Source organism: Phalacrocorax carbo, chromosome 23, assembly GCF_963921805.1.
Source record: "Phalacrocorax carbo chromosome 23, bPhaCar2.1, whole genome shotgun sequence".
Classification (NCBI taxonomy): Eukaryota; Metazoa; Chordata; class Aves; order Suliformes; family Phalacrocoracidae; genus Phalacrocorax; species Phalacrocorax carbo.
The window spans coordinates 893,743-918,334 of NC_087535.1; the positions used below are offsets into that span (position 1 = coordinate 893,743).

Consider the following 24,592-nt stretch of genomic DNA (forward strand, 5'->3'; position numbering starts at 1 on the left):
GGGGAGGAAGGCGGGCGGGCGGTACGGGGCGGCAGTGCGGGGGGCCGGTGCGGGAGGGGCCGGCGGTGCGGGGAGGAAGACGGGGGGTGGTGCGGGAGGGGGCGGCAGTGCAGGGGGGGCGGTGCGGGAAGGACGCGGGGCCCGGCCGGGCCGGGGCGGCTGCAGGAGCCCGTTGCCCGGCAACCGCGAGGCAGCCCGATGGGCGGGGTAGCGGCGGCACCTCGGCGCGCCGCAATGACGCCATCAGAGCGCGCCGCGCGGGGAGAGGGAAGGGAGGGGGGGAGGCGAGGCGTCCTGGCCGGGACCTCTCCCCGCAGCGGTGAGTGCGGCCGGGCCGCCCCGCACCGGGCGGGAGGGCGGCGCGGTTTCGGAGGGCAGGCCGCGCCGCGGGGCTGCGGGCGGCTCGTGGCCGGCGGGACGGGGGCGACCCGGGCGGGGCAGGGAGGGGGAGAGGGAGGGGCGGCGCGGCGGGGCGGGGCGGGGCGGGCGCCCCCTGGCGGCGCGGCGGGCGGGCCGTGACATGTGGCCGTGCTGGCTGTGCCCGCAGGTGCCGGGCGCCATGGCCCCCCCCAAGGACATCATGACCAACTCCCACGCCAAGTCCATCCTCAACGCCATGAACGCCCTGCGGAAGAGCAACACGCTCTGCGACGTCACCCTCCGCGTGGAGCACAAGGACTTCCCGGCCCACCGCATCGTCCTGGCCGCCTGCAGCGACTACTTCTGCGCCATGTTCACCAGCGAGGTCGGTGCGCCCCGAGGCTGCGGGCTGCCGCCGGCCCTGCGCGCTCCGCGGCTGGAGGAGGCAGGGGCGCCCGATGCTCGGGCTGCTCTCTGCCAAGCTGCTCAGCAGCTGGGCCTGGATCCCCCTCGTGGTGGCCCAGGATCCCCTCGTGGTGGCCCTGGATGCCCTCACGATGGCTCTAGATTCCTCCCGTGGTGGCACTGGGTCTCCCTGGAGCCCCTCCTGGTGGCCCAGGACCCCCTCACGGTGTGCCTGGAGCCCTCTGGACCCTCTCCTGGTGGCCCAGGACCCCCTCACGGTGTGCCTGGAGCCCTCTGGACCCTCTCCTGGTGGCCCAGGACCCCCTCACGGTGTGCCTGGAGCCCTCTGGACCCTCTCCTGGTGGCCCAGGACCCCCTCACGGTGTGCCTGGAGCCTCTGGACCCTCTCCTGGTGGCCCAGGACCCCCTCACGGTGTGCCTGGAGCCTCTGGACCCTCTCCTGGTTGCCCAGGATCCCCTCGCGGTGATTCTGGGTCTCCTCAGGGTGGTCCCAGAGCCCTCTGTCATGGCATGGCAGGAGTTGGAGGCTGCAGTTGGGACTGTGGTCCTGAATCATTGTCTCCTGCATGATCAACCTGTGCGCCAGAGAGCTGCCAGGCTGAGCTGGCAAACGAGAAGGCTCTGATGCATTTACTGATTTTTTTAAGTGGTGGTTTATGGTCTTCAAGCATCTGGGCATCTTTCTTGCCAAGGGTGCCAGCCCAAGATAAAAGCTGTGTGAGCCATGGGGTGCATCTTGGACCAGGTGGTGAATTACGGCAGCCCTTTAAAACTGAAATGGAGGGTATTTAGCTCATGTTCTGGTCTCCGTTTTGCACTGGCTGATCAGCTGGTGCGGGCTCGGTTGTGCTGTTGCTGTGGTGAAGAGGGTGTAAGCTCTGGCACTAGGGTTGGGGGGGGCACTATAAGCCCCTGTTGCTGTCCTCACAAATCTCACTTGTGAGGACCTTTTCTCTCACAGTGCTCACTGTATTGCCTTTCACTACCTGCATGCTGTTGTTCTGGATCACTGAAAGGTAATACTTGAGCTAAAGCTGGCACTCGTTCATATTGTTAAATATGAGATGCCTTGCCTGGTTTTGTCTTTTATAAGTTTGAATCAATCTTTGTGGCTTTTCCTTACAGTAGATGCTTTCCTTACCCTAGCAACTTCCCCATTAGCAGGGAGAAAAATTACTAAGTAGCTCAAAGGTCCTAAATAGCTCCCTGCTTGCTGAGGAGAATTATTTTCTTCTTTGTTTTATCCAGCAATGAATGCTGTTGGCAGAGCTGTTTGCGTGCCCACTTGTTTCAGTGCTGTGTTGGCTGATCTTAATTTTTATAGTGGTGTGCAAAGCAACCAAAAAAGACATAGGTGGACTGACCACATACCAATGTATTTTCTGTCCATGTCTTCATGAAATTTCTAAATTTGTCAGGTTTATGGTCTTTCTCTGCATAAAGGAAATGTAATTTTAAAAGAATACACAAAGCAAATTCAGTCCCTGGAGGCTGAAGTTCTCTGTTTACCAATAGCTTCAAGGTGCACAGCAGTATAACAGACTGCCTCTTCTTCTTTGTGTTTGCCTCTCGTTCCTGTCAATGATGTTGACTTCCTGGATTTTATCTAGGCAGCCTACAGAGATCCGATCGCCCTGTGTGCTGCAGGATGTTCTTTGTGGCTGCTAACAAAGGCTGAGGATTGGTATACTTGGGATCTAGGCTGAGATAGTCTCTCCTTCCTTCTTCCTACTCCTTTTAACTGTAACATTGTAGTGACCTGTATTCATAGATGTAATTCTTCCTAGAAAAATAAGTGCATCCAGTGCCCAGTGGGCATGATTGCTCCATCTCTCATGCTCCCAAACTGCTGCTGCTTTAGGGGCTTTACTTCTTTTGCTTAGTTTGTATTTCTTCCAAATTTGCTTTTCCTATGGAAACCCCAAAATGACAAACCTGCCAAGTGACACACGCAATTACTGAGTGTTTGTGGGAGAGCGTTCTTTCCAGGAAATGACAGCTTGGTAAGCCTCAAAGTGGACCTGCTTCCTATGTGTGTCAACAACAAGTATGTTGGTGAGTGTAAAGGGACAGCGTTTGGTTGCTCTCCAAACACTTGTGGGTACAGAGTGTTTTGGCCGTGGCTGTAACTTGAGGGAACTCAAAATGCTAGACTGCATAATGGACTGACAGTCTCTGCGAGGGCTTCCTTTGCGTTTCATCGCCCACCTCCTGCAAATCTGGGGGCTATTTGGCTAGCTGTCATGTGTGGCTTTTGACAGAGTTGGGCTACACAAGGCTTTGTTTGGAACTGATCCCTGGGTTATGCCCGCTGTCGTGATGGTGCAACTGTGTGTGGCCAGTGTAGCACTGAGACTGTCATCAGAGATTACCATCATAGAGAACTGCGTTTGCCAGTCCCTGTGTCTCTAGTTTACTTCCTTCTCTCACTTCTGACTGTAACGTTTACTTCAAAAAGTTCTCAATCTTTCTTCCCATTTTCTGTTCCCATTTTTCAGAATGAAGTCCCCGATCACCTGTTGAACCCCTGGCTTTTGACAACAGTTTTCACTGCCCTGTGCTGAGTAGTATGGGAAAACTGAAATGCCCATCAGTTTTACCTGCAGGGTTTTTCCTTGCAGTGAAAATTGAAGAGCAGTTTTAGCAAATGCTTCCCTGGATCCTAGTTTTGCACTGTCATTTCTGTCTTTGTTTGGACAAGTTAGCCTAAGTCGGGATGTTTTAAGAGCTGATCAGCGGCTCCACCTCAGAAAGAAACTCATCTGTCTTCTCTTAGAGGGTATGTTCTGGAAATTGAAGGGGTTTTTTTCCCTTAGAACATGGAGAAATATTCTTCTGATTTGAAAATAAACAACTCCTGTTTCCAGGTTCTTACATGGTTATCCTCACTGTACTGTGAACCCCTTCCAGAATGCAGTGAGCCACATATTAGCACTGTGATGCCAGCATTTCTTTTCCACTATATGTGAGGAGAAATTGGAGGGGCTTATTACAATATACGTCAGTGTATCTGCATTAGTGAAGGCAAAAACAATAAGTGGCCTTGGACAAGGAAGTGGTTCCAAAATTTTAGGCCCGTTCTCCTGCAGAGTGGGATGCATGATTTATGGAAGGAGTGGGAGGCAGCCACATTATGTTTCACAACAGAGCTATGACCTGCAACCCCCGCCTTAAGGCTTTCAGCAACTTTGGCATCCTGGGGTAAAACTCCTGATGTCTCCAAGTGACTCTCCTTAACATGGGAATGTGTTTTCCTGGGTGCTGCAGTTGATTTCTGGATCTGTACTGCTACATGCTTTTTATGACGTGTTAGAAATGTGCTTGTATCAGGGAGTATCAATCCCTTCTTGCTTTTCTTCCTGCTTTCCTGCAGAAGTCTGATATTAAACAACAAAGAGGAAAAAATAACCTGAAATTCTAACAGCAGAGCTGCAGAGATCTGTCTCGTACCGCTAAACACCTGTGAAAGGAAAGCTGCTTTTACTGTGTTTTGATTAGCATCATATGACCATAATTTTGCATTGCTCCTGAGTCCAAATGTGTGGATGTACGGATAAAAGAGGGGCGCTCTCTGTCCCAACAGCACAGCCCTAAGCACTGTGTGCGGTTCTCTAGCGCTGCATCTGCACTCTGCAGCTACAGCTCGGAGTCTTAACAGGATGTTCAGAACCAAGTTGCCTCCACTCAGAGGTCCTTCTTTAAGGCATGATGCTAGCACCCCAAGTTATTCTGCATCACATACATTGTGTGAAGTTTTCTGAAATGTTTTCTTCCTTCCAAACAATCTTAGCACGCGAGTAAACTGTGAGCCAAATAACAAGCAGGTAGCGGAGTGTAGCAGAAGTACAAGAGACACGGGAGGTGATCGGCTCTGCAGTATTAGTGTTGTCCCCATGGTTTGTGTTTTGGTCAGCAAACAGAGTATGTGCATGGCTGATTATTGAATATTGGTTGTGGGGACAGGAGCTTCTTTACCAGCTCCAGGCCTACCTGTGAAGAGCAGATGTCTACAGCATCTCCCTGCTGCAGTGGAACACTTTACCAGGAGGTCTGGTGCCCTTGTAACCTCCTCTCAGTAGATATTTGTAACTTTTTATCCTCTTTCTTCTAAGTATGTATGGTCTACAACTCCATTTGCCTGTCGGAATCATAGGAACATCTTGTCTGACCAGTTCTGACCCTTGGTGACACCCGTGTCCTATATCTGTTGTACCGAACAGCTCAGTCTTGTTTCGGGAACGTTTTGTCTAGCCCTAGTCAGGAACTAAAGGCTTTTAAATGCAATGCATGGCTTGTCATACAGCGGGTCAGACAAGGTAATTTGCTGCTCCTTTCGGACTCTGAATGCCATAAAGTTTGTTCACTGTGTCAACGGGCTTGAAAGGCCTCTTCCCTCAGATTGCTTCAAGTATCACCATTACCTCCTGTGTTTCTCTTCTCTACTGTGAAGTGTATCTCTCTGCATCACAGAAATGGCTCAGTCTCAGCTGAGACGCTTCTTCCCTTCTGCGGCTGTGTCATCGAATGCCTCTGCGGGAATGTCCTTGACTGCTCTTATTTTCTCTGCTTCTCTGTTACCTCCTTTTTCCCCAACTGTGGCTGATTCTGAGCCAAGTGATCATGCTTTGTTCATGCCTTCAGTTCACTGGGTCTCTGCTCAATCTGTCTGTAACCATCTTCAGGCTCTTTCTTGACCAGAAAAGTCATGGGCTTTCATCTGAATCGTGCTTGCACTGATACAGACTATTTCTTAAGAAATCATGGGGGAAAAAGGTTGGTTTTGCAGCGTGCATGGAGATATCCTTCTGCTGAGGTCCATTCACGCTGACAAGCTTGCAGCTATGTGCAGGGTGTGATTAGTGAGTCCACCTGCTAGCCCATTGTTCATGAATCATCAGATGCTGTGCCAGCAGATTCGTGATGGATGATGCATTGAACCACAAAGCTGGTGCTTTGTGAAATATAATCTCAGTTTTGTACCTACAGAGGTGCAAATTTGGATTCGCAGAATGTACTGTTCCCAAAGATTGAGTGCTGAGAGGGTGGCATTCCTTGGAAAAAGTAATTATTCCAAAATTATGTATCTTAGAGGTGGTAAAATGGTCAGGGGGCAAAGTCACGATTGTGTAAGTGCTATCACTGTATGTACCATCATTTTACTTTCAAATGTTTAAGCTAAGCCTACATTTAACCTTTAACTCTGAACTTTCTGGCCTATAGTCATTCTTTTTAGGAACCTTCACCATAAGCTTGCAGAATGGATCAGGAATTGAACACAGGAAAGATTTTTATTTGGTTTGGTTTTAGAGGGAAGCCGTGAGGTGGGGACTCTGTGTAAACTGCAGCGTGTCATACACATCCAGCCCAGGTTGGGATCCTTGTAGGAAGGCTTGGAGTTACTCCATGGAGGAGAGAGTTTAGTTGTCTTGCACAAATGAGGCATGTAATTTCTCCTATCTCTAATCTCAGCTTGCTCATTTTACAGTGCAGTTTGACTGTCGGCCCGATCCATAATGAACTTTGGCTCTTTTACTCACCCTGTAAGTGAATTCCGTAGGGAAATTCCCTCCTTCCCCTTATTCTTTCACTGAGCACAAGAATGGAAAGCACAAATCTCTGTTGAAACCTCTCTCACAGATCATATTCTACAAAACCGCTGAGTGTTGTTGGCTTTTTGATCACATTACTGAAAAATAAACCTTTGTCTCCCTTCTGATTTACAGCTCTCAGAGAAAGATAAACCCTATGTAGATATCCAGGGACTGACAGCCTCCACCATGGAAATCCTGCTAGACTTTGTATATACAGAAACTGTTCATGTGACAGTAGAAAACGTCCAAGAATTGCTCCCAGCGGCATGTCTGCTTCAGCTGAAAGGTAATTGCCAAGTATCAGCACAAATTGCACAATTGCTGCTGTTCAGATATTCGGTTTGTCTGACCTTCTGTAAATGGAAGTCAGATTGTGAGAGGCGTGATATCTATAAGTACTTCTGTCAAAGTTCTGTTGTCTTGTGCGCTGGGATCTCATTGGTAGAGAAACTGCCTTGGGTGCAAAAAAACGATGATAAACCAGGTTATTGTTCCATGCTTTGGGCTACTGGATATCTGCGTGAGAATTCCCAGGAGGAATTGTGGGCTGTGTAGCACATAAATGTTCCAGCTCAGCCAACTTGTAATAATAAGTGAATACTTGATGTCATTTGACCTGCTATCATAGTATGTCTGGGTCATAACAAACTGGCTGATGTCATTGCAGGTGCACCTACGGAGCTATCCCAGGCAATTGTCCCAAATCCCAGGCAACTCTCAAAAAGGCATTGCAGAAAACCTAGAAATCTGGTATCCGTATCCACTAGCATATACATTTTTCATTTATAATCCGTGAAGCTGAGTGTAACTCACATTTGAGTCTTTTCCTAGTACCAGATTTATTTAATTTTTGCATTTGAATAGAATAGCCAGGGATCAAAACAGCCCAAACACGTGGTCTGCTGCTTAGTGTTTTCATGTCCCTCCAAAGAAATATTTGCATGTGTGTTTCTGTAGTATTTTTAAACCTGTTATTTGAGTTGGGTTTTCATAATTGTTTAGAACTTTCTTTTCTGAAGCCCTTTCCAAAGCAGTGGATTGATAGTAAGCATGCAGTGCTCATTCACCCCTCCGATTTTCCGTAGGTGTGAAACAAGCTTGCTGTGAGTTTCTAGAAAGCCAGCTGGATCCTTCAAATTGTTTGGGCATTCGGGATTTTGCTGAGACACACAATTGTGTGGATCTAATGCAAGCTGCAGAGGTCTTCAGCCAGAAACATTTTCCAGAGGTGGTTCAGCATGAAGAGTTTATCCTCTTAAATCAAGAAGAGGTTGAAAAGCTCATCAAGTGTGATGAAATTCAGGTAAAACCTGAAAAGTATCATTACTGTGCAAAGCATTAAAGTAAAACATTGAAAGCAGTCAGATATTAGTCCATATTCCTAGGGTGGGCTTCTCACACAGTTCCTGAATTTGAAATTTAATTTCCAAGAAGCTTCTTCTAATTTTTTAGCCATGCAATCTAAAATTGATCAGTAACATGTAGCTTCTGTGTAAGAATTTGTTGTCACACAAGTGTTTCTTGCAAGTAAGGCAACCACAGTTAGTTACCTCTGCAGAGTTCTTGTTCCCTTTCCCTTGTCCCCTCCTGTCCTGGTTTCAGCTGGGATAGAGTTCGTTTTCCTCCTAGTAGCTGGTGCAGTGCTGTGGTTTGGATTTAGGATGAGAATAAGGTTGATAACACACTGAAGTTTTAGTTGCTGCTAAGTAGTGCTTACCCTAGTCAAGGACTTTTCAGCTTCTCAGGCCCTGCCAGCAAGCGGCTGGGAGGCGGCACAGCCGGGACAGCTGACCCCGGCTGGCCAAAGGCATATTCCGTACCGTACGTTAAGTGGGGGGAGCTGGCCGGGGACCGCGACTGCTGCTCTGGAGCTGGCTGGGCGTCGGTCGGCAGGTGGTGAGCAACGGCATTGTGCATCACTCGCTTTTTGTTTTTTATTACTGCTACTACTAGTATTAATATTATCATCATCATCCCTACCTTTTCTGTCCTATTCAAGTGTCTTTATCTCAACCCACAAATTTTACGGGTTTTTTCCCAATTCTCCCCCCATCCCACTGTCGGGCAGGGAGAGAGCGGCCAGCTGTGTGGTGTTTCGCTGCCTGCTGGGTTAAATCACAGCAGGCCTTTCCCTGGAGGAGCTTTCAGAGGTTAGAAAGACAAGTTGTCTCAATGCCTACATTTTAGAAATACCCCCAAGACTTTAACTTCTATTTGTAGACCTTTGCATGCTACTCAGCAGCTCAAGGAATGCGTGTGTCATCCCAGGCATTTGGGTGTCCTTTGCTTTTACAAGCAGCAGAATGCACGACGGTGCAGGGTAGCCTGACTCTTCAGCGAGTTATGTGCAGATTTTGTTCCCTTAAGGTTGGTTTCTGGAGGATTTACTATTTGGCTGCAACCTGTCAAATACTTTTTTCCAAATTTTCTATGAATATATATGATCTTGAGAATTGAAATAATTTGAACATTCATTAATAATGGGGAGGGGACTTGGGTTTTTTTTATTGAGATGGACTTTGTCGAGACTTGCTGTTTGCTTCTGTTCTAAAAGAAGTGATTGAAGCAATCACTACTCAGAGTTCACAGTAACCTGAACTCTTAGAAGCAAACCAAAGTGATCTCTAGTGCAATTCCTGAAAAGCCAAGACAGGGGTAGCAGGAGGAGAATTCTTGATGTCTTGATGTATGCCTTGAAAGTCTGCTCTGAAAGTGGCGGAAGGCCAAGCTGACGTCCTCTGGTGAATAAGCCTGCTTGACAAAGAGCATGCAAGATAGCAGGGAAAGACCCTGGCACGGGCTGAGATCTGCAGTGGAGAAAGGCTGAGGGTGTTTGGTGTTTAACAAGCTGCAGCCTTAATGCTGTGAGGGTTTGGGGGCTGTGGCGAGTACTGACATAACACTTCTGGACAGGGAAGAGGAAATAATGAGGAACTTGAGAACGACCCAGCCAAACCAATCAGATGATCCACACAGGCAAAGTAAAATTCATTGTGGATTGGAAGGACTGATTCAGGCCTTGCAGACACCCAGTAAGGTGTGCGTTCGCTGTGGTACCTTAAAAAGGTGAATGAAGCAGATCTAGCTGTTGCTGTGCCAGTGCAGAGGTGGTGTGCTGTATCAGAGGGTTCCGAGCAACCGCCCTCGGAAAATCTCCTGCTGTTCAAGAAGTGTAACGGCAGGTCCTCCCTGTGGTGCTGTGTTTAGTTTTACCCATCGTTTGTCAGAAAACAGAAGTGATTTCACAAACAACAAAACTGTGAAATATGTCAGAGGACAGCCTGTTTGGGAGGGGATAAAATGATGTGGGTCTATTGCATTTGAGGAGGAGGTGGGCAAAATGGGAAACACTAAAGTAGTCTGCTCTCCTTTTGTGAGTTCTAATTGTCCTTTCCCTGTAACTCAAATAGAAAGAGGCCATTTCAAATTACACTGTAACAAAGATAAATCAATGGCTTGGAAGAATTGCCTTACGTAATTAACCTCTGTGGCTCCCTGCTTCGGAACATTCTGCAACAGACAGCTTCAGACTGAACTTCAAAGTGTACCAGTCGTATCTTGGTGGGAAGGCTCGATCCTCTGATTACAGTATCTCCTTTTATCTTCATATTTCATAACAGTTAACAGACCTCATGATAATAAATTCATGTCTAATTTGCTTTTACGTCGGATGATCTGAAGGTGTGCAAAAAGAAAACCAAGCCTAAATAATACATTATAGAGATTTTTACAATTCTTTCGCTTTTGGTAATCATAGATGACCAAAGCACCTGAGGTTCTCTAAAAGTATCAAATCTAGATGGTTTAGTCAGAGTAAGCTCTGGAAGTGGTGTAAGCAGCAGCACATGCTGGTCCTAAATGGAGAGAGGAATAAACTGGTCAGAACGGTAGCATTCACATCCTGGGGTTCTCCACTCTGAAATCCAGTTGTTTATAGCTTCTTAAATGTGGATTGAAATAAAATAAACCCTTCAATGTACCTAGTATGGCTTGGGTGTTAAAGGGGCAGTGCGTGGGCACGGGGCTGCGGGGCGGGTAAGTGAGACACTGCTCTGTAAAAAGAAAACATGATGCTGCTCTTCTTTATGATGGTGCTCTGCATTTTGCAGGACCGTGACTCCCGCTCCGCTGCGAAGTCAGGGGAGCTGCCTTCGAGTTACAGCCTGTCACTGGGCTCTCTCGAAAGCGGTGGCTCCCAGCTTCTGGCCCTGCTGTGTACCGTAAAGCTTACTTTTCTGGCACTCGTACTGCCGGTTGTTGATCTCAGCTGTGAGGGAGAAAACAAATGCAGTTTTAAGGAAAAGAAAATGAAGGAATTTCATAGTGCTTGTAAATAACAGCCCATGGGAATTTCCATAACAAACTTGCTCGAAATGTCCTGCTCTCTTGCTAGCTGTGAAGCACTGTCAACAGCCTGGAAGCTGTCTGTTCCACAGCAGTTGCTGAAACGTTATCCTGATCAGTGGGTGTCTCCTCTTTCCAGGTGGACTCTGAAGAGCCGGTTTTTGAGGCAGTTATAAACTGGGTGAAGCACTCGAAAAAAGAACGGGAAGCATCGCTGCCAGAGCTGCTGCAGTACGTGCGCATGCCGCTCCTGACCCCCCGCTACATCACAGACGTCATTGACACCGAGGTATCGGCAGCCGGGGCCGCGGACACAGAACGCCTGGGAGCCGGTATCTGTGTGCAGTTGCCGTGTTCCCTGGTTAGGCCTCTGCTGTCCTGACAAAACGTGTTAAGCTGCTTTCTCTGCTGATGCTTTTTTGATGCTGGCGCTGCGGAGTTGTCCCTGTTCAGCTGGAGTGCCCGCTGTTTCGCTCAGAAGTAGCTTGCTGTGCCAGCAGTTGCTACTTTTCAGCTGGGAGGGCGTCCCATCCAGAGCAATTAGTCAGTTGTCTCCTGATATATCTAACAAGTGCTCGCTGCCTTTCATTCGCAAGCGCTCGCAGGTCTCCTTCTCTAGGCTGGAGGCTGCTGGCGTGCAATCCTAGGCAGGAAATGGCTCCTCAGAAATAGTTTCAGGTGCAGATGGCAAGCAGGTACCTTTGAATGAGAAGGACAGCAGCTGAGTAGGTCCAGGGCCCGCACACAAGTCAGAGCCATGTCTAATACTGCTGCTTTGTGCAGCTGGGGTGTTGCAGAGGCAAACCGAAATGGGGATGATGATGAGAGATAATTAAGCTTCTGCAATGGAAGTTTAATTCCAAACAGGAAGAGAAGCTGACGCCACGCAAGGTTTGACAGGAAGGCACAGAGAAGTTCAAACCAGAATTCTGGTTTGCTGTCGGTGTGAGGTGATCAGTGGTTACTAGCCCTTGTCAGCTGATGGATGCTGAATGTTGAATGACAGACTTCTCTACATAAAGAAATGGCTGATTTAGCAACATTCATCTCTAATGTGGTATAGCTGTCTCCTTTTATGGATGTTCTTAAATAAGGGCAGCTAACAGGCGGTTAAGTTGCCCCAGAGCTAAAATGTGTGTACCGAGATTGCTGTGGTCCACTTTAAACTGAAGTTGAAGGTAACGTGAGAGGGACTGGTACCAAAACAATTAGATCTGTTCCAAAACCAGCCTAAGGCAGTGTGTATACAGGGCCTCAGCTTTCTTACTGCACAGGATGGCCTCTCCAGACTGGAGGTGACAAACACTGGTGGGATATCATCATCTTGGGACAGCATGGAGTGTTGGCCCTGCGTGGCATCATCTGCTCTGAACAGCCTGGCCTTCTTGCACAAGCACCAAGAACTTGTAAAACTAAATCTTAACTTATTGCAGCAGCATATAGCACCAAACACCTGGAGGGAACTGAACGCCGAGCATTCAGGGGAGGTTGGCCCAGGCCCTCAGCCAGGGAGGGTTATGCAGGGAGGAGGTGAGACTGTCCTTGGGCTGCAGTGTCCCCCCTTCTTTTAAAGAAGACCTTACTGCTTCTTTAGGCTTTTCATAGCTCCGTGTCCCATGTGCACAGGGATCAGGCTAACAGACGCAGCAGAACTGCTTTGTCGTGCTGTGCTCCTTGTTTCTTCTCTGATGGCAGGTACATGCTGAGAGTTGATTATGTGGGGCAAACCCAGCCAAACTGAATACGAGTTTCACTGCCAGTCTCCCTTCTCGGACATACCTCTGCTGGCCTAAATGTAGCAGAAGTAGCTTTTCCTTAGCTGTCCAATATAGCTGTTTTCATTACGGAACCTGCAGTGCCAGACGTTGTGTGAGAACTGAGCCGTCTTTTCAGCTGCAGCCCAGCCTTAAGCTGTCTTTGCATTTCCTTGCGTGCAATATTTGCACCATGACACCACTAGCCACAGCCTGCACGCGAGTCGTTTCAGTGCTGTCTGAACTGATGAGAGTTGGCTTTAGGACAGTTCTTATGAGGGATCTTAAAATACATCGCATGTACCAGTGACTCATGTTTTTCCTCAGCCTTTTATACGCTGCAGTCTGCAGTGCAGAGACCTTGTAGATGAAGCTAAGAAATTTCATCTTCGGCCCGAGCTCCGGAGTCAGATGCAAGGACCCAGGACAAGAGCACGTCTAGGTGAGCAGCAAGGGAAAGGACACCGAGGTCTGGGGCATTGGAAGGTATTATATTGTACACCATGTCTAGTGCCGGGTAATTCCACTGAAGCGCTTCACAGCAGTAACTTGTCAATCCACAGTCCCCAGTGGCACGGAAAGGGGACTGGAGCAAAGGACAGAGGTTTGTTTTTTTTCAGAGCACAATTGCTTAGTGGCAAGGTAGGGACTAGATGGTTACCTTTAATCCTGGACCTCTGTTGTAACCATAAAACCAGTTTTCTGTGTTGTTGGTGCCTCCAGATATGTTTGTCTCAGCATGCAGCTGTCCAAGAGGTGTGGGAAGGGTTTGTTCCTGTCTAAAAAGGTAGATAGCAGTGTCAGAAACAAAAAGCTGTGAGGTGAGAGACAGCTGTGTTACAGTGAAGATTAGTTTTCAGCAGGGAATCTCAGAGGGGGAGGCACAAGGAGGGAGATGGAGAGGTCCCTCTTTCCTTTCAGAGGTACTTTTGGGGTTTTTTTTCCCCCCTAGTCCTGTTAAGGCAAATAAATGATGATTTCTTCCTGTATTTCAGTAACTCCTACCAAGCACAGTCACTGAGTTGTTGGGAAAATGCTTGGCTTAGGACTGTAAGTACTTGACAGCACATGAACAGCAGGAATGACCTGCAGAAGAAGGAAGAGTATTTCACTGACTTCTTCATGACTGTGGCCATTCCCCACCTGAGGGCACTTCTTTTATCTTCGGACTCTCTGGCCTGTCTCTGCCATGCCCTTATCGCGGGCGCACTCGCAGGCACTGCCATCGGTGCCAGCAGGGACCGCCCTTCCCGCAGGCAAACCTCCCTGCGTGTTCTCCAGCGCTGCTGCGCGCGTGGTGGGGAGGCACCCTGCAAAACCCTCATGGCCATTTCCTGTTATTAACACTGTTTTACGGGACAGAAAGCAGTTTATCCACTAAAGGAGGGCAAATTAGGTTTGTCAGAGAGACATTGATTAGATTCTTTTGGCCTGAAGACAATGTTGCTGACGTCCAGCATAGTCCAGGCCACAGCATGTCTCCTGTTTTTCTGGGAATATCCTATGCCAGTTTCGGTGACACGCAGTTCAGCTCAAGCTGTCATTTCAGAACAACGTTTCGTTTTGTTCTTAGTTAAAAAGCTCCACCTGGTAAAGGAGACATCACAAAACTGTTTTATTGTTTAGTTCTACAAGCAAAAACTCTGCACCTTATTGCTAGGGTTCATCTTCTGGATTCAGCCCTACCTTTTTTAATTGATTCAATACCATCAGCTGTCAGCAATGCTCTTGTCACGTGTCACCTACAAACTGTGATCAAGTTGTGTATTAACTTTCTGTGGGGTAAACTGAAACAATTGCACTTTCAGCTGTCATGCTGTCCAGGAGGCTTCCCAAGTTGTCAGCGCTCTTTTGTGACTCAGGGACAGTCTTGGAGAAAAGAAAGTAGGGGAAAGGCAACTTTGAAATAAAATACATAAGACTTGAGACAATTCCTCTGAAAATATTTAATTAATTTTCCAGGCTTCAGTCAGCTTGACTTGTTTCTCAGTGAAATGGTGAACAAAGGTGCCATCTGGTCTGGATGTTGTTTGCAAACGAGGGGAGAAGGCCCTGTTTTGTGAGGAGGCTGCAGGGAAGCAGCCGTCCTCCTTCAGCTTTTATGGGGTGGTAAGAGGTTTGAAAAAAAAAACCAAACTGAAAAAAAAGATACTTTTGAGCCAACTTGTCTTCTCAGAGTCCCTCTGACATGAGGAGGAACAGCCCTCCAGCAGACAGCTCCGAACACCTGAGTTAGTCTTACTGCCACGCACCCTGGAAGAGCGTCTCTCTCTTCCTCCCTGCTGAGGCTAGAGGGAGTCCAGGTGGCCGTACCCAGGTCAGGTGCCAGCTTCGTAGTGATAAAAGCAGGGATTTAGAGGTGACTTGTTGCACCAAGGAAGGCTCAGAGGTTCTCCAGGTGATTCCCTTGAGGTGACCTTTTGGTTGTGAAGAGATTGACTTGGCTTTGCTCTCTCTCTTTGCTCTAGGAGCTAATGAAGTCCTGCTTGTGATCGGCGGCTTTGGTAGCCAGCAGTCACCCATTGATGTTGTGGAGAAATATGACCCGAAGACTCAGGAGTGGAGTTTCTTGCCAGTAAGGGACCATTTTTGACCACCACTGGGTTGAACAGGCTGTGATCAGACACTGATCCTGTAGCATCAGCTTTATAACATTCCTCTTTGGGCTATCCTTTGTGTTCTGCTTAGAATTCCTGCCATAAACTCTTCAGAGTTGCTGGGGTTTACACAGCAAATGCTGAAACCACGTTTGCAGATTTGCTAAGTAAGCTTTGTGTAAGAGGTGGTTGTCAAATTTCTGATCAGATGAGCCTACAGAGACCCACATCTTTGTTGTGGGAGTGAGAGCTATCATGTTTCATATTGAAGGGGTGTTGAGCTTTAAGGTTAGTGATGGTAACTGAAATGTCAGTAGGAACAGTGAAGTCAGTCCTGCTTTCAGGCAGGCTGCGTGATCTCTCTGGTTTCATTGTTTCTGAGCATAACGGGAGATAGTAAGGATGAGAGAATTCCCGCACCGAGGGCTGTTTCTACCCAAATTTAAAATCACCTTTATCTGTGTGAAATGGTGGAGAACTGTCCCTTCTTTAATATCGCTAGTCACAGAAGATCCTGTATCACCTGGTGTCCCAAAATCCTGTTCTTTTTTGGAAGCTAAAAGCTTCAGGTATTTTCATCAACTATTCTGAGTCTCCACGTTTTCCCAGTAGCAGTCTCTGCAGGGAGCCAGTGGGAGGACACAAACCCCCGAGATGCATCAAAGAGTCAGCAGCGGCGTAAGATAAATGACATTTAATGCAAAATACTTTAGTGCAAAGAGGCCTGGCCATGAGAAGAGAGCGTGGCAGAGAGAGAGAGAGTCCAGGCAGAGGAAGGCAGATGCAGTCAAGTATTTCAGACAGGGCCGTACCCTTTAAACCCAGAGTGCTGTTTCTCTCTGTGGTAGTGGGCTTTTTTCCAAAAGAGCAGCGAAAGAGGATGGAAGAACAGTGGTTGGTCTCCGTGCATTGGTGTTATTTCCTCCTCTAGACCTTTTTATTCTTTTGACTGTTTTAGAGCATCACCCGTAAGAGGCGCTACGTTGCTACGGTGTCCCTGCATGATCGGATCTATGTGATCGGCGGCTATGACGGTCGGTCTCGTCTCAGCTCGGTGGAGTGCTTGGATTATACATCAGATGAGGATGGCATCTGGTACTCCGTGGCTCCGATGAACGTACGGCGAGGCCTGGCGGGAGCCACGACCCTTGGAGGTATGTCCTGGTCACCGTCCTGGCAGGGCGGTTCAGCCTGTTCAGTTCTCGTCCTGAAATGCCCTGAGCTGGCATGTGCGGAGTGGGATGGCTCCGAGGGAGGAGGTGAGTCTGAAATTGTGGCTTCTCGTCATTTGGATGTAGGAATGGAAAATTTGCCCACATATCCTGAGAGGAGCTCTGCCTCTGCGTCATTCTTACGGCGTGTGCCTGTGCGTTGAGGGAAAGGAGCTCTGTGGGGGGTTATGGAGCGGGAAGCTCTCGGGGTGGTGGCAGTGTTGCATGAGCGCGGGACAGCAAGTGCGGCAATAACCGACCGGCACTGGAGCTTGTGCAGGGGAGGCTTCTTGGGACAGACTTGGAAGAAGAAAACTAGTGAGCAAACCAGAGCGCTTGAGCTTGCTTATGCTGGCAAAGCAAAGGCCAAGAGGGAATATGATTGTTCTCTATGAGTGTACCTTGGCATGAGAAGGAAATGGGCAATGTGAGAATTGAATAGGAGCAAATGGTTATAAACAGGCCAGGGAAGAGCTGGTTTGGAAATGAGAGGAAGTTTTCTAGCCATTAAAATAGCAGTTACTCTAATGAATATTCTGTGCTTTAATGTGTATATTGGAATATCTTCTTAATAATTAATTAATTTAGATTGTTAGTAATATATTCTAATGAAAATTCTCCTAAAAATGCAGCTGCCTTGACGATGGCTGATTTGTGAAAGTGTTCCGTGAATTAAGTTATCCAGCATAAGGGGCTGATCTTGACGATCCAGGCTTGTCTTTTGGATCTTCTTTCCTTTTGCTACCTGTGCGTTTACTACCTTGTACGCATTTGGGGAGGTGCTGACCGGACGCTAGTGATTGGCAGGGTTTGGGCATGGCAGTGTTTCAGTAGGTTCTGCAGCATGAAAAAAATAACTGGGGTGTGTGTGTTCTCTTCAGTCCGTCAGCAAAAAGCACATTGAAGAGCCAGGTGAGTTTCACGTTTGTTTATTTTGTTGGGTCTGTGAGCAGGCTAATGCAGTGAGCTAGGGTGAGGAGGCTGGGCTTGTCTTAGCTTTGAATGTGCCGAGATCTGTAGTTGTTCCTGTATTTTGCAGTCCATGTTGTAGGCTTGCTTCTTCTGAGCGGCTTCTTGCTCCGCGTGCGTGCTTGATGCTTGACTTGCTGAGTCCAACCTCTGTCTAATGTTGCAGACATGATCTATGTTTCCGGTGGGTTTGATGGAAGCCGACGTCACACCAGTATGGAACGATACGACCCGAACATTGATCAGTGGAGTATGCTGGGAGACATGCAGACAGCACGGGAAGGAGCAGGGCTTGTTGTAGCTAATGGAGTGATCTACTGCCTCGGTAGGTACCCTTAGGACCTCTAGGCATTGTGCAAATACGTCCTTTTTGCAGAAATAACAGTGCAGATGCTGTCTGTGGGGAGCACCGGTTATGTCATGTCCAGGTTAGAAGAGAAGATTTAACGTCACTGCACTGGGCGCCGCACAGCTCTGTCAGCGAACGCAGCCTGTTCTCACCTGTCACAATGGCTTAGGCTGGAGCTGACATATAACTACAGTAAATGCTGTCAGAAGCAAACTGGACACTGTCAGCCTACATTTGAGGGATGGATGAAGCGCAGGGGAAGCACCAGGGGAAGCTAGCAGTGCCAGCTGAGGTTTGCAGGGACTAGGAAGTGGCTAAGATGCCCTAGAGATGCCACAGGACGGAGGGCGCATCTGCTCTACACAAAGCAATGTTGGCTGCAGTGCTCCAGAAATGTATGCCGAGCTGTATGTGTTCCAGCTCCTTTCTGTAGCACTCATTTCATTTTCAGACACCCACGCCTGCTGTGAATAGTGAGAGCGCTAGAGGGCAAATCACCCCTGAGACTTCAGTAAGCTTGTTCTGTAGATAGGCCTTCTGGGCCCCAGAAGAGGCAGGCCCAGCGCTGTACCCACATTTGTTAACAGTCCTGTTCCTGGGAAGTCACAGATATCGGACACTGGTTTATGGGTTTCACTTCCCTCTCCCAGATTCCTCTTCCTCACGCTGTCCCCGGAGGCAGATGCCAGCACACTGCTCCTTTGCTGAAGCTGCACAATGAGATTTCTTGGTATCCTCTTGTGAAACAGCTCTTTGAGACATCCCAGCCTACACTGGGTAGCCTCAGGGCATCAGCTGACAGCTGCAGCACACAGACCCTGAGCCAGCACCAGGTCTGGGAGCTGTACATGCGCTTTAGCAGGACGGCATCAGGATTGGCATCAGCATGCTCAGGGGCAGCTCTGGGCAGTGCGGTGCTAACCTGGTTGTACTGGTTTGGAGAGGTGATGCTCTCTCCCAGCACGACCCTGTGCAGCGCAGGGGCAGAGCTTGCTCCAAGCTGGCTCCAGTCCGGCATTGCAAGCTGCAGAGATCCTCTTTGTTCTGCCAGCTCTGCACGTTGTGCTGATTGCAGTGCAGCACTGCACTAAGGATGAACCAGGCATGTTATTGCTCTTTACACAGAAAACGTTTTCCAGAAGCCAGACCCATGGTTCGCTCCTGTATTTTGTTTCAGGTGGCTATGACGGGCTGAACATACTGAATTCTGTAGAGAGGTATGATCCCCACACTGGACACTGGACAAATGTCACCCCAATGGCCACTAAGCGCTCAGGTAAGAGCCCACGGTGCCTTGAGGTCAAAATGTTTTGTGCTGCACTGAGGAAGCAGCCACTGCTGGCTCGTCCGGCTGCCCTGGAGGATGTTGGCTGACCCCAGTGGGTGGTTTGGCTTTGAGAAGGGATGATTTTAGGACATGCTGACCTAACTCCCCCCAAGAAAAGATTAATTTTCACATGCCTCATGTCTCCATCCCATGCTAACATGTATAGAGGAATGTGTGTCTGGGATTATAGGTTACAGGGAAGGAGAGGAAGTCTTGTGTGACTTCCATAACTAGGAACAGTGCACGGCTTGGAGAAAACCTAGCCAGGAACAAGCTGCAGAGCTCTGGCAGGCTGCTCCTTCACCTGCACGCCGCTTTGTGAAATGCTGGGCCTCAGCTCCTGGGGCAGCACTAACGCAGAGAGCAGCGCTGCCAGAGCAGAGTCACGCTGCAACAGTCTTACGCTAGTGACGTGAAACATGGTGCACTCACACATCAGTTATCCCCCACCAACTCTTAGTTTGTCTTCCCTGTTTGGCGCCCTGTCTGAGCTTTAAGTTTGACAGCTGTAGCTACGAGAAAAATACAGTTTAAATCCTACTTTTGGAGTAACTTTCTGTCTCAGCTCTCCTTCATTTCTCGAAGAAGCTCCTCTGGGGCTTGCGCAGCTCCTGCGTGCTCGAGTGTTGGCCCTCTGCTATTGCACTGTGCCTCGGGCCACCTGCTCCAGACCTTCATGGCCGTGCTAGTGAGCAGCCGTGGCTCTGCTCAGCTGTGTGTGGATGGGCAGGATGCTCAGTGTCTCCACAGCTTTGTGGTTTTGCCGTGCTTACTGGCCCTCTTTCAAAACCCTTTTCTCTAGTTCTCTCAATAAATATCCTTTACAGTTAGCCTAGGCAGCTTTGTTTCTCTCTGTTCTCTGCTGCAGTGTTCTTGTTTAGGGACAAGGGCTGGTTACTCAATTAAAACTGGTCTCTGTTCTAAAAACATTTAAGCTTTCTTGTGCCTGCAGTGGCATTCACCAAAACCCCAAGCTTTAAATATTTACTCCTGTGACAGGCCTATTCCTGTTAAGTGTGGGTTGGAAAGTATTTCCCATATGCCAAGGATGGATTTCATTTAGAAGTTGGTTGCTTTCCACATCCAGGAAGACCCCATGTACAAACACATGATAAAATCTGTGTTTTCCTACATCAGAGGCAGCATGTGAGACCTCTCCATGGATCCCTAGAAAGCTTAAGGATGAGACGGCTTTCCCCGAGGGGTCTGTTGTGTGCACCACAGAAGATGGCTTCTGGCAAGACCAAAAGCAGAGAGTTCAAGGGGAAAGTCTGTGATAAGAAGTGTTTCCAAGGTCCATGCTAGCTTCCCGCAAGGCTCAGAGGCTTTTGGTAGCTGTGTCTTGGCCCACAGAGCAAGCTCCTCAGTGCCACAAGCGAGCGGGAAGATTGTGAGGCTCTTGGCCCTGGCACTGGCTCAGCCAGGTTCCTTCCTCAGTGCTGTGACCTGGAGCACCGAGGTCTGAAATGGGGGTGTGCCCAAGGACATTCTTTGGCCCAGGTTTTTGTGCTGCCGCTCTGTGGTACTAACACCCTGAACTACTAGTAGCTTAGACACCAGCTGCACTTGCCACCTGCGTCCTGGTATCAGTCCAGCCCATCCATCCTGGTGCACCCTGTAGGACTTCTTTTGCCCTAAGGCTTTGATACTCTTTCTAGAGCTGTCTCCTTGCAGGTCTTTGAATTCCAAGGCAGTCCGGGACTAAAAGTAATCTGGCCTTTATTCACGGAGATTGTCTCCTCCTTGTTTCTCTCCATATCTTAGGACAGATGCTGGAGGTAGGCCACCCCTTAGAAACCGTGGCCATGTCGGATGCTAAACCCAGCCTCCCTGATTAGGCTCTGGTCTGGTCTCTCTTCCAGCCAAAGCCTTCCCCACAGAAGCTATCAGAGGGGCCACTGGGGCAGCCTGGCCGTTCCCAGCTGGTTTGGTGCTCTCAGCACGGACAGACAGTGAAAGTGAGGTTGCATTTAGTAGAACAGAAAGTCTCTCATACCCTGTTTGTAGATGAAACAGATCAGCGCCCAAAAGCTGCAGGGCAGCTGGCTTGTTTCCTTTGCGATATTCATCAGTGCACCGTGTTGATGGTGACAGCCTGACAGGGTCTCGAGCTGCTCTCGAGATGCAGCTCGAAACAGCAGCGGCTGTTGGCGAGAGCACCTAAGGCCGCTAAGTGCATTGTTATCTTACTGTGTTCTGTGGCGCTTTACCCGAAGGCGGCTGCAGATGACGAACAGAAGCTGGCAGAGGTTTATTTTCTGCTATTGTCACAAATTCCCCGTTGGGCCAACTGTATTATTGATTGCTTTTACTGGGGCAGGCGAGAACAGCTGTTCAGACAGGTGCCTCGGCCACTGACGCCTCTGCGACTGTGCAGTGGACACCGGTTTTCATTTCCCTGCCTCCCAGAGGAGCAATGTCAAAGAAATCCCTCCTCCAGCTTCACGTGGAGCAGCAATATTCTGCTTGTAACACCCAGGGGCTGGGTGACACCAGGGAGCAAGAAACACCAGAGGAACCTGTCTCTGGTGACAGAGTCCCAGCCAGCCACCCGCCAGCAGAGCAAGCCTTGTGCTGGACTGTTCAGGGGGTTGCGGCATCTTTCAGCCAAGGTGAACATCTCACGTTCCTACTGCTGCCCTGGCTGCAGCGTTGCTCAGTCCCCCTTACGCCAGAGACTGAGCAGCACCTGGCAGAGTTACAAGTTTTCATGTATCGTACTGGAAACAACAACAGCAGAAGACACTGGGTTATGGCAGCTCTTCTGTGGGAGATAGAAGCATGAGAAAATGTCCTCTGAAGAGGGAGGAACTGACCTAGTTCAGCCTTGTAACGGCGAGCCCCGGGCACGGTGCTGACGGTGTCGCTCATGGGTGTAACTGTGCCGCCTTCTCTCTCTCCAGGGGCTGGAGTGGCTCTGCTGAATGACCATATTTATGTCGTCGGTGGGTTTGATGGGACTGCACATCTCTCCTCCGTGGAAGCCTATAATATTCGCACTGATTCCTGGACAACTGTAACAAGCATGACAACCCCCCGCTGCTATGTGGGGGCCACCGTGCTGCGGGGAAGGCTGTATGCAATCGCGGGGTAAGCAGCTGCCCTGGGCTGGAGAGGGAGATGCCCTGCGTGTCTGTTTGCTGGAACGAGTGAGTTTAGGTGACGCAGCCCGCTGCCCTGTGGCAGGTGGCCTCTCCTCGCATTTACATTTCAAGCTTTATGAGAGGAGACAGCCCGCAGAGTCACCGTGCCGAACCTAAATAGGCAGCATGATGGCCCAGGGCCAAGACAGGCGGGAGAGCAGCCACAGACAGCACCAGGGAGCCCAGTGCGGCGGTTTTATTTCTGGCCGTCCCTGCTGTACGCAGCTGTCCGGCCTCCCAGGAAGGGCTCTGAACGCCTCAGCCTCAGCCTTCAGCAGCATCCCTCACCTGTAACTTTCTGTCCTTGCAGATATGATGGCAACTCACTGCTGAGCAGCATTGAGTGTTATGATCCCATCATTGACAACTGGGAAGTGGTAACCTCCCTGGGGATGCAGCGCTGTGACGCCGGAGTCTGCGTCCTCCGGGAGAAGTGATCTGGAAGGAGCTTACAAAGAAGATCCTAAAAAGTGTCAGCTGGAGGAAGAGTCCCGAGTGATTTGCAGTGACTGTTCCTGAGAGGTGTGGATGCTGTGGAAATAGGCACGAGAACAGCAGCTTTCTGTGCTGCTTTTGACTGGAGCATGTGCATAAATGTGTTATCTCAGCGGTCATTTGAAATCGGGGGCTCTGTGTGAAGCTGGAGAAAGGTGGTGAAGTAGGTCAAGAGAAGCCGCGTTCTCTGCCCTTCCTGTGGCTAAGTCTATTGGCAGAGCAGAGATGCCCCAGCCTTGGCGCCAGCCCAGCCTGGTGAACGCTTCCAAGGACATGTACATACAACTGGGTGGTCTCTTCGGCCACTGCAGGACCACACGGGTCCTCTGGTTGCTCTCAGCCACGTGGATGTGTGAGGGTGAATCCAGCTGCTCTTATGTTCCAGCTTCAAATCATCTTGTATATACTGAATGTTTAAACGTGCTCCTCAAGCGCACATCAGTGCAGAGCCAAATTGAGTGAGCATGTGTAAGGGGTCCTGCCCTGTAGCTGCGTCGGCAGGTTCCTCACAGGTCTGCACACAAAAGGAGTTGCAGATTAAAGCTGTCAACTACTGAGACCCAAAAGCCTGAGGCTGCAGGGGAAAAAGCTCTTTGCCTGGTGCAGAAGCAGGGCTGCAGCATTTGTGCTCTGCTCAGGGGGCTCAGCAAGGTTCATCACATCATATTTCCCTTGAAAAGCTGACAGACCCAGCTGCAAAGCACTGCCTTTTCTGGCAGCAGGAGCCTTGCTGTGGTGCGGCAGTGCCTTTGCTCCCACCCCTGTGGGGGGGTCACCTTGCAGAGGCTGAGGCCCCGAAAGTAGGGCCACAATTGCTGCCATCCAAGTAGATCTTGCTGGTGAGTGACTGGGGTTCGTCCCTGGACAGACCGCTGTCCAGCGCACCCACGTCAGCCTTTCGGTCGAGTTCATTGTGTTGATTTCCTTTTCTCTAGGATTTTTCTGCTTCCAGGGCTGTTTTGGAATGACATCCAGGATTCCAGTTTGCCCTTTGTTCTCAGCTGTTCGTTCCCCTGCCTCTGAACTCCACATTCTCTTACACTAGCTATCCTTCGCTTGCCCCACGAACCCTGAGCGAGAGCTTCACCACTGGCTCACTAGAGCGCTCTCTCCTCAGCATGTCTCCTGCCTTGCTGTGTTTCTGGGAGCACGGGCTCTCCGCCGCCGTCAGCTTAGCCCCTGCAGTGCCTGGGCTCCGTGTAGTGCTGCTCGTTGAGCTTACTGCTGGCTCCTTGCTTGGGCAGGGTGGGATCAGGGACGTGGTAGCATGACTTAATTATGCACTTTCAGCCAATGCTCTGACCTTCTGCGTTTGTTTCTATCACACAAGTGTTCTGTGGTTTTGTTTCCTATGTTTATTTTTTAATGAAAATATAAAGAATAAAATATTTCCTGAGCCAGTGGGAATTTAGCTTCTGTTCTATACCTTCAAGACACTTGTCTAACTACTGTGCGGAGGGTACGTACAAACCCCGTGTGAGACCAGGCAGCCACCTTCAGCTGTGCCTCTGCCCCGCAGCTTCGGTCTGATAGTAAAAAACAACTGCTCCATCTGGTGAGCTCCACAGCACGGAAACCTGTCAGGCCTGGAGGACTTGCTAACTGGGGGTGAACTCGGTGCAAGCTCTGCTTGAGAAGAGCGTGGCAGCAGAGATGAGGAAAAGACTGTGATAATACTGTTATAATAGAGCCTGTGGTTGCAAAAAAAATAACAGCTCCTTTGTCCACCATGGAAATGTGGGATGAATGGAGCCCAGTGTTCATTCGTCTGTCAGTGCTGCGGCTACAAAATACCTCTCCAAAACCTTCTGTTGATTTCAAGGCAAAGCGCAGCGCCGTGCCCCAGCAGCCGTCGACGGCTCTGAATGCGCTCCCTGCCGCCTGGTCCCCTAGTCAGCACCTGACCCGTCGCTCCAGATCTAGGATAGCCTCTCCTGACACATCCCCCCCCAGGATGGACGTCTCTGTCACTCTTTAGCCAGTGAGAAGTGTGTGAGGAACCAAAAGGTACAAGGACCCGCTCGGG

The 24,592-nt window shown here is 49.5% G+C and overlaps 1 protein-coding gene across 1 annotated transcript; it reads left to right on the forward strand.

The window, feature by feature from the left end:
* Nucleotides 1–234: 234 nt before the first annotated feature.
* KLHL12 (kelch like family member 12) lies at nt 235–23,973 on the forward strand. Its single transcript, XM_064471816.1, is given in 13 exon segments — nt 235–273; nt 275–319; nt 548–745; nt 6,510–6,663; nt 7,463–7,680; nt 10,861–11,010; nt 12,803–12,917; nt 14,944–15,050; nt 16,031–16,226; nt 17,419–17,577; nt 18,779–18,877; nt 21,832–22,018; nt 22,382–23,973. Coding segments are annotated over 13 exon segments (1,794 nt in total). The 3' UTR covers nt 22,509–23,973.
* Nucleotides 23,974–24,592: the final 619 nt, after the last annotated feature.